The sequence below is a fragment of the Notolepis coatsorum genome (assembly GCF_963971535.1).
Source record: "Notolepis coatsorum genome assembly, chromosome: 14".
In the NCBI taxonomy this organism is placed as follows: Eukaryota; Metazoa; Chordata; class Actinopteri; order Aulopiformes; family Paralepididae; genus Notolepis; species Notolepis coatsorum.
In genome coordinates, this window is record NC_140178.1 from 906,598 (window position 1) to 915,777 (window position 9,180).

General features: G+C 42.4%; 1 protein-coding gene across 2 annotated transcripts in view; it reads left to right on the top strand.

The window, feature by feature from the left end:
* tyk2 (tyrosine kinase 2) overlaps positions 1 to 8,977 on the top strand; it is a 76,447-nt gene extending 67,470 nt beyond the window's left edge. For both annotated transcript variants that reach the window (XM_084328954.1, XM_084328955.1), the window contains exons 23-24: positions 6,145 to 6,252; positions 8,260 to 8,977. In XM_084328954.1, the coding sequence (XP_084185080.1) occupies positions 6,145 to 6,252; positions 8,260 to 8,400 (249 nt within the window). In that variant the 3' untranslated portion in view covers positions 8,401 to 8,977. The remainder of the gene's footprint in view (positions 1 to 6,144; positions 6,253 to 8,259) is intronic.
* The last annotated feature ends 203 nt before the right edge of the window (positions 8,978 to 9,180 follow it).

Sequence of the window (9,180 nt, forward strand, 5' to 3'; positions counted from 1 at the left end):
TAATGTGTCTCACAGCTGACTGTAATGAGTCACACAGCTGACTGTAATGTGTCACACAGCTGACTGTAATGAGTCACACAGCTGACTGTAATGTGTCTCACAGCTGACTGTAATGAGTCACACAGCTGACTGTAATGAGTCACACAGCTGACTGTAATGAGTCACACAGCTGACTGTAATGAGTCACACAGCTGACTGTAATGTGTCACACAGCTGACTGTAATGAGTCACACAGCTGACTGTAATGTGTCACACAGCTGACTGTAATGTGTCACAGCTGACTGTAATGTGTCTCACAGCTGACTGTAATGTGTCACAGCTGACTGTAATGTGTCACACAGCTGACTGTAATGAGTCACACAGCTGACTGTAATGTGTCACACAGCTGACTGTAATGTGTCACACAGCTGACTGTAATGAGTCTCACAGCTGACTGTAATGTGTCACACAGCTGACTGTAATGTGTCACACAGCTGACTGTAATGTGTCACACAGCTGACTGTAATGTGTCTCACAGCTGACTGTAATGTGTCACACAGCTGACTGTAATGTGTCTCACAGCTGACTGTAATGTGTCACAGCTGACTGTAATGTGTCACAGCTGACTGTAATGTGTCACACAGCTGACTGTAATGTGTCACACAGCTGACTGTAATGTGTCTCACAGCTGACTGTAATGTGTCACACAGCTGACTGTAATGTGTCACACAGCTGACTGTAATGTGTCACACAGCTGACTGTAATGTGTCACACAGCTGACTGTAATGTGTCTCACAGCTGACTGTAATGAGTCACACAGCTGACTGTAATGAGTCACACAGCTGACTGTAATGAGTCACACAGCTGACTGTAATGTGTCACACAGCTGACTGTAATGAGTCACACAGCTGACTGTAATGAGTCACACAGCTGACTGTAATGTGTCACAGCTGACTGTAATGAGTCACACAGCTGACTGTAATGTGTCACACAGCTGACTGTAATGAGTCACACAGCTGACTGTAATGTGTCACACAGCTGACTGTAATGAGTCACACAGCTGACTGTAATGTGTCACAGCTGACTGTAATGAGTCACACAGCTGACTGTAATGAGTCACACAGCTGACTGTAATGTGTCACACAGCTGACTGTAATGAGTCACACAGCTGACTGTAATGTGTCACAGCTGACTGTAATGAGTCACACAGCTGACTGTAATGTGTCACAGCTGACTGTAATGAGTCACACAGCTGACTGTAATGTGTCACAGCTGACTGTAATGAGTCACACAGCTGACTGTAATGTGTCACACAGCTGACTGTAATGAGTCACACAGCTGACTGTAATGAGTCACACAGCTGACTGTAATGTGTCACACAGCTGACTGTAATGAGTCACACAGCTGACTGTAATGAGTCACACAGCTGACTGTAATGAGTCACACAGCTGACTGTAATGAGTCACACAGCTGACTGTAATGTGTCACACAGCTGACTGTAATGAGTCACACAGCTGACTGTAATGAGTCACACAGCTGACTGTAATGAGTCACACAGCTGACTGTAATGAGTCACACAGCTGACTGTAATGAGTCACACAGCTGACTGTAATGTGTCACACAGCTGACTGTAATGAGTCACACAGCTGACTGTAATGAGTCACACAGCTGACTGTAATGAGTCACACAGCTGACTGTAATGAGTCACACAGCTGACTGTAATGTGTCACACAGCTGACTGTAATGTGTCACAGCTGACTGTAATGTGTCACACAGCTGACTGTAATGTGTCACACAGCTGACTGTAATGTGTCACAGCCAGTGATGCCGGTAACGCGTTACTAAGTAACGCGTTATTGTAATCTGATTACTTTCCCCCGAAAATAGTAATCTAACGCGTTAATCTTTAAAAGCCAGTAATCTGATTGCAGTTACTTGTCCAAGTGGCTGTGCATTACTATTTCGTTACTATCTCATCATAAATTCATAATGCAGGCGGAATGCAGTATTTTATTTAGTTTTCGACAGTCAAAAATACATTTTGAGCTGTTTTTCTTTTGGGAGTGACGTAGTGTGGCAGTGAAAGGGTTACACAAGAATGTGTCCCCGCGGCGTGACTGGACACTCTGTCTGTGAGTGACTCTGCTTTGGCCCAATCACATTCCCCATCCACAGTCTGCGAATCAGAGGCAGAGTAGGGCGGGTCTTCACAGCACGTCATGTGACATATGCGCCAATCGTGTGACAGCAGGGCTCCGTCGTCGGAGAATTCCACCCCAAAACGCTTGGCAAAATTAAAAGTGAGTTTCTGTTCAGACTTCCATCCCAAAACGCTCGTATAGCCTCAGTCACTACTTCACGTTCATATGCGGAGGAAACAAAATACTGTCTACCGCTAAAAACAGCACATCCAATTGCATTGAAAGCATCTGGAATCACAACACTGGGGGACCCTGATGTAAACAAGACAAAAGTCTTTCTCTGGTCTGCATCCCCTTAACAATTGTATGTATTGAGCTGTACTGTACTGTACCCATTCTGCAATCTTTCCCTTTTGATTAATGTATATTTGATGGTGGCAGAGCAAAAGCTCTTATTTGCCAGATTTACAGTTAATTTACATGTTAAAGAGAGACTGATTGTATGTTTATAGAGAGACATTTATAAAAACAATTTAATAGTTACAGTTGATATAATTGAATAGTTCAGCCTGCATTTGTTAGATGTGAATGGATATACACTGGTTTTGTAAAACCACTGGCTGGCTGCTCTAATGCTGTGAGCATCATAGACTGTTGCTTTACCATACTTGATGGTACAGAAGCTGAAGCACTAGTTTAACAATTTACGTTATGTGCAGAGAAACAAGTTAAAAACAATTTATGCACTTTCAATAAAGCGTTTAAAAAAACGGTTGGGGGAACGACGACGACTTCGTAACCTAGTTACTTTCAAAGTAACTAAGTTACTCTGATAATCAAGTAATCAGTAAAGTAACTTGGATTACTTTTTAAAGGAGTAATCAATAATCAGTAATCGGATTACTTTTACAAGTAATCTGTGGCATCACTGGTCACAGCTGACTGTAATGAGTCACACAGCTGACTGTAATGTGTCACAGCTGACTGTAATGTGTCACAGCTGACTGTAATGTGTCACAGCTGACTGTAATGTGTCTCACAGCTGACTGTAATGAGTCACACAGCTGACTGTAATGTGTCTCACAGCTGACTGTAATGTGTCACACAGCTGACTGTAATGTGTCTCACAGCTGACTGTAATGTGTCACACAGCTGACTGTAATGTGTCACAGCTGACTGTAATGAGTCACACAGCTGACTGTAATGTGTCTCACAGCTGACTGTAATGAGTCACACAGCTGACTGTAATGAGTCACAGCTGACTGTAATGAGTCACACAGCTGACTGTAATGTGTCTCACAGCTGACTGTAATGTGTCACACAGCTGACTGTAATGAGTCACACAGCTGACTGTAATGTGTCACAGCTGACTGTAATGAGTCTCACAGCTGACTGTAATGAGTCACACAGCTGACTGTAATGTGTCACAGCTGACTGTAATGTGTCTCACAGCTGACTGTAATGAGTCACACAGCTGACTGTAATGTGTCACACAGCTGACTGTAATGTGTCACAGCTGACTGTAATGTGTCACACAGCTGACTGTAATGTGTCACACAGCTGACTGTAATGTGTCATTTTATTCGCAAATTTTTTTTGTGTTTTCGTTTTAGTTCGTTCGTTTTTTTGCGTTTTCGTTTTAGTTCGTTCATTTTTTTGCATTTATTTTTTTGCGTTTTCGTTTTAGTTCGTTCATTTTTTTGCGTTCATTTTTTTGCGTTTTATTTTTTTGTGTTTTCGTTTTAGTTCGTTCGTTTTTTTACGTTTTCGTTTTAGTTTGTTCGTTTTTTTGCGTTTTCATTTTATTCGCAAATTTTTTTGCGTTTTTTTTTGTGTTTTCGTTTTAGTTCGTTCGTTTTTTTGCGTTTTCGTTTTAGTTCGTTAATTTTTTTGCATTTATTTTTTTGCGTTTTCGTTTTAGTTCGTTAATTTTTTTGCGTTTTTTTTTTGTGTTTTCGTTTTAGTTCGTTCGTTTTTTTGCGTTTTCGTTTTAGTTCGTTCATTTTTTTGCATTTATTTTTTTGCGTTTTCGTTTTAGTTCGGTAATTTTTTTGTGTTTTTTTTTTGTGTTTTCGTTTTAGTTCGTTCATTTTTTTGCATTTATTTTTTTGCGTTTTCAGAGTCCTCCGAAGGTAACGTACCCTAACCCTGACTGTAATGAGTCACAGCTGACTGTAATGTGTCACACAGCTGACTGTAATGAGTCACACAGCTGACTGTAATGAGTCACACAGCTGACTGTAATGAGTCACAGCTGACTGTAATGTGTCACAGCTGACTGTAATGAGTCACAGCTGACTGTAATGAGTCACACAGCTGACTGTAATGTGTCACACAGCTGACTGTAATGTGTCACACAGCTGACTGTAATGAGTCACAGCTGACTGTAATGTGTCACACAGCTGACTGTAATGTGTCACAGCTGACTGTAATGAGTCACAGCTGACTGTAATGTGTCACACAGCTGACTGTAATGTGTCACAGCTGACTGTAATGAGTCACACAGCTGACTGTAATGTGTCACACAGCTGACTGTAATGAGTCACAGCTGACTGTAATGAGTCACACAGCTGACTGTAATGTGTCACAGCTGACTGTAATGAGTCACACAGCTGACTGTAATGAGTCACACAGCTGACTGTAATGAGTCACACAGCTGACTGTAATGTGTCACACAGCTGACTGTAATGTGTCTCACAGCTGACTGTAATGTGTCTCACAGCTGACTGTAATGTGTCACACAGCTGACTGTAATGAGTCACACAGCTGACTGTAATGAGTCACAGCTGACTGTAATGTGTCACAGCTGACTGTAATGAGTCACAGCTGACTGTAATGAGTCACACAGCTGACTGTAATGTGTCACAGCTGACTGTAATGAGTCTCACAGCTGACTGTAATGAGTCACACAGCTGACTGTAATGTGTCTCACAGCTGACTGTAATGTGTCACACAGCTGACTGTAATGAGTCACAGCTGACTGTAATGTGTCACACAGCTGACTGTAATGAGTCACACAGCTGACTGTAATGTGTCACAGCTGACTGTAATGAGTCTCACAGCTGACTGTAATGAGTCACACAGCTGACTGTAATGTGTCTCACAGCTGACTGTAATGTGTCACACAGCTGACTGTAATGAGTCACAGCTGACTGTAATGTGTCACACAGCTGACTGTAATGAGTCACAGCTGACTGTAATGTGTCACACAGCTGACTGTAATGAGTCACACAGCTGACTGTAATGTGTCACACAGCTGACTGTAATGTGTCACACAGCTGACTGTAATGTGTCACACAGCTGACTGTAATGTGTCACAGCTGACTGTAATGAGTCACACAGCTGACTGTAATGTGTCACAGCTGACTGTAATGAGTCACACAGCTGACTGTAATGAGTCACACAGCTGACTGTAATGTGTCTCACAGCTGACTGTAATGAGTCACACAGCTGACTGTAATGAGTCACACAGCTGACTGTAATGTGTCTCACAGCTGACTGTAATGTGTCACACAGCTGACTGTAATGAGTCACACAGCTGACTGTAATGAGTCACACAGCTGACTGTAATGAGTCACACAGCTGACTGTAATGTGTCACAGCTGACTGTAATGTGTCTCACAGCTGACTGTAATGAGTCACACAGCTGACTGTAATGAGTCACACAGCTGACTGTAATGTGTCACACAGCTGACTGTAATGTGTCTCACAGCTGACTGTAATGAGTCACACAGCTGACTGTAATGTGTCTCACAGCTGACTGTAATGTGTCACACAGCTGACTGTAATGTGTCTCACAGCTGACTGTAATGTGTCACACAGCTGACTGTAATGTGTCACACAGCTGACTGTAATGAGTCACACAGCTGACTGTAATGTGTCACAGCTGACTGTAATGAGTCACACAGCTGACTGTAATGTGTCACACAGCTGACTGTAATGTGTCACTGTAATGTGTGCCCGTGTAATGTGTGCCCGTGTAATGTGTGCCCATGTGCCTGTGTGCCCGTGTTGCCCTCTGCAGAAGTTCCTGGAGCGGGTGGGCTCGCTGCAGGGTCAGGTGGTCATGGCGCTGATCAGGGAGCTGGAGAGGAAGTGGCAGCTGCCGTGCCCCAGCGCCTGCCCCCACGAGGTGACCCCCACTACACCGTTAACACATTGCGTGCCACGCCCCTTCCGGGAAGTGCATTAGGCCATGCCACCCATTAATAACCCCATGTAAACGCTCACCTTGTTCGTAGAGCTAAACCTATATTTTATATTATAGCTATGGATCTAATAACGCCGTCGATTGTCAGTGGGTTTCTTCCGGTCGACGTGCAAAAAAACTGATTATTTTTTCAACAATACATTTCCGTTTTATGCCGTGGTGAATATGAGTATAGTTTGAGTGGTTCTGAGTCATCCCAGGAAAAGACGCGAAAACAGCGTTTTATTGGAATTCACTAAAACACGTTGCCGTTCCTCGTGTAGCCGGTTTCAGGCCTCCTCTCGACAGACCCCCATTGCCACTGCTCTGCGTCGTCGGTTGTGTGTGATGAAGGAAAGACTGGCAGACGTGTGATCTTCTTTTAGCCGAAACTGTGACGTATTTATTACCTGTCGGGTTACAAAACAAGGACAATGCATCAGCATTGACCACAAGATGACGCCAGCAGCTCACAGAACTGCGGTGGGGAAAACACCAGTTAAAATCTGCCGGCACGAGCCGTGTACAACCCCCCCCCCCCCCCCCCAAACGCTAGCTTAACCAAAATGTGCTCACAGAAAAGTCCGCGAAAATGGTTAAATCTCTTTTAAACAAATGTACAACTGCACACCATTAACGTAGAATTACTGTACATTATTTGGAAACTTATTTACAACATTAGACCATTATACATTCTCTTAGACCAGAAATATATATACAGGTAACACGGACAGCTGCTTAGCTCCTCCTCCATTACAGATACACTGAGGTAAGAGCGGAGCGTGGAGCCAGATACGTCACTTCGGGAGGAAGTGACGATTTCAAAATAAAAGACTTTGAGAATACAAAAATGACAATAAATAATAACAAAGCAGACACACCCACACCTCCAGACAGACACGCCCACTACCACTGGTGACAAAGTGACACCTCCCTGCTCCGACAACAACCAACAACACAATATCAACATCAACAGTAACAACACTAATAATAATAATAATAATAATAATAATAATAATAATAATAATAATAATAATAATAATAATAATAATAATAATAATAATAATAATAATAATAATAATAATAATAATAATAATGACAAAACAATAAGAAATAATAAATACAGATCTAAACTTAACTAATAAATACAAAATACAAATATACCAAATAAAAACAAAAACACTAGTTCTGAAAACCTTTAAGAATGTATTCACATAAACCACCTCAAGAAATGTATCTCAAAAGGACACGTTGGGATTCATCAGAGCGCCGGCTTCATGCGTGTTGGTGCCTCGTATCACGTGGGTGTTGATTCCCCAGTGACCACCATTGTGATGCAATAATATCTCAAACATGGATAAATGCAATTTAAAAACCATACAGGTGGATAGAGACATGTGCAGAATGATGGAATAATGCCCACTGTACTGGACCTCAAGGGCACAGAAATAAACACAAAAAAAAAAATTTAAATATATACTTTACTGTAGACCTTTAAATATATACTTTACTGTAGACCTTTAAATATATACTTTACTGTAGACCTTTAAATATATACTTTACTGTAGACCTTTAAATATATACTTTACTGTAGACCTTTAAATATATACTTTACTGTAGACCTTTAAATATATACTTTACTGTAGACCTTTAAATATATACTTTACTGTAGACCTTTAAATATATACTTTACTGTAGACCTTTAAATATATACTTTACTGTAGACCTTTAAATATATACTTTACTGTAGACCTTTAAATATATACTTTACTGTAGACCTTTAAATATATACTTTACTGTAGACCTTTAAATATATACTTTACTGTAGACCTTTAAATATATACTTTACACATTTAGAACGTCTCTGTGGTCCTGTTGGAAAACATTTAGCACGTTGCCTAAAGTCCACCGTGGTTAAATAAACCTCCTGATTGTGTTCCCGTCCACCAGGTGCAGATCCTGATGCAGCAGTGTTGGGACGTCAAGCCTTCCAGCCGGCCGTCTTTCAAATCCCTCATCGAGAGCTTTGAAGTAATCCGTGCAAAATACAGCTGGATGTCTAAAGTGAGCCTGGCCCAGGTTAACCCATGAGGAGCCTGTACGGCTCCGTCATCCACCGTCACCTGCCGTCACCTGCCGTCACCTGCCGTCACCTGCCGTCAACTGCCGTCACCTGCCGTCATCCACCGTCACCTGCCGTCACCTGCCGTCACCTGCCGTCAACTGCCGTCACCTGCCGTCATCCACCGTCACCTGCTGTCACCTGCCGTCACCTCTTTGCTCCTGTAGTCTTTATTCCAGTGTGCCCTGACTTGTGTTCGCTACTCTGCACCGCCCCCTGCCTGCACTGAGCCGCCAGCACAGGCTTCCTGAGGACCACGCCACCAATCCGTTTTGATTTATTGATTGAAAACTTTATTACCAGATTGCAGAATGGGTACAGTACAGTACAGCTCAATACATACAATTGTTAAGGGGATGCAGACCAGAGAAAGACTTTCGTCTTGTTTACATCAGGGTCCCCCATTTTCAATTCATCGTAACATATATGACATACACGACATACAGATAGACAGTACTGCTACATCTATACATTTATGACATATCAGATTTGCAAATACAGTACTGTTTGTGATACGAAAAGAGTCTAGAAAAGAGAGTATATACATTTGACATAGAAACTGTACATTGGAGGAGGTTGGGGGGGGGGGGGGGGTTGGGTAGGAGTGGGGGGGAGGGGGGGGGTTTTGGGTAGGAGGGGTGGGTGGGGGACACTGTACAACTGTACAAGCAAAACTGTACATTGGGATATTGACAAGACCATACTTGGTCATTTACTGTACATTGGAGGGGGTTGTGTTCGGACATTTA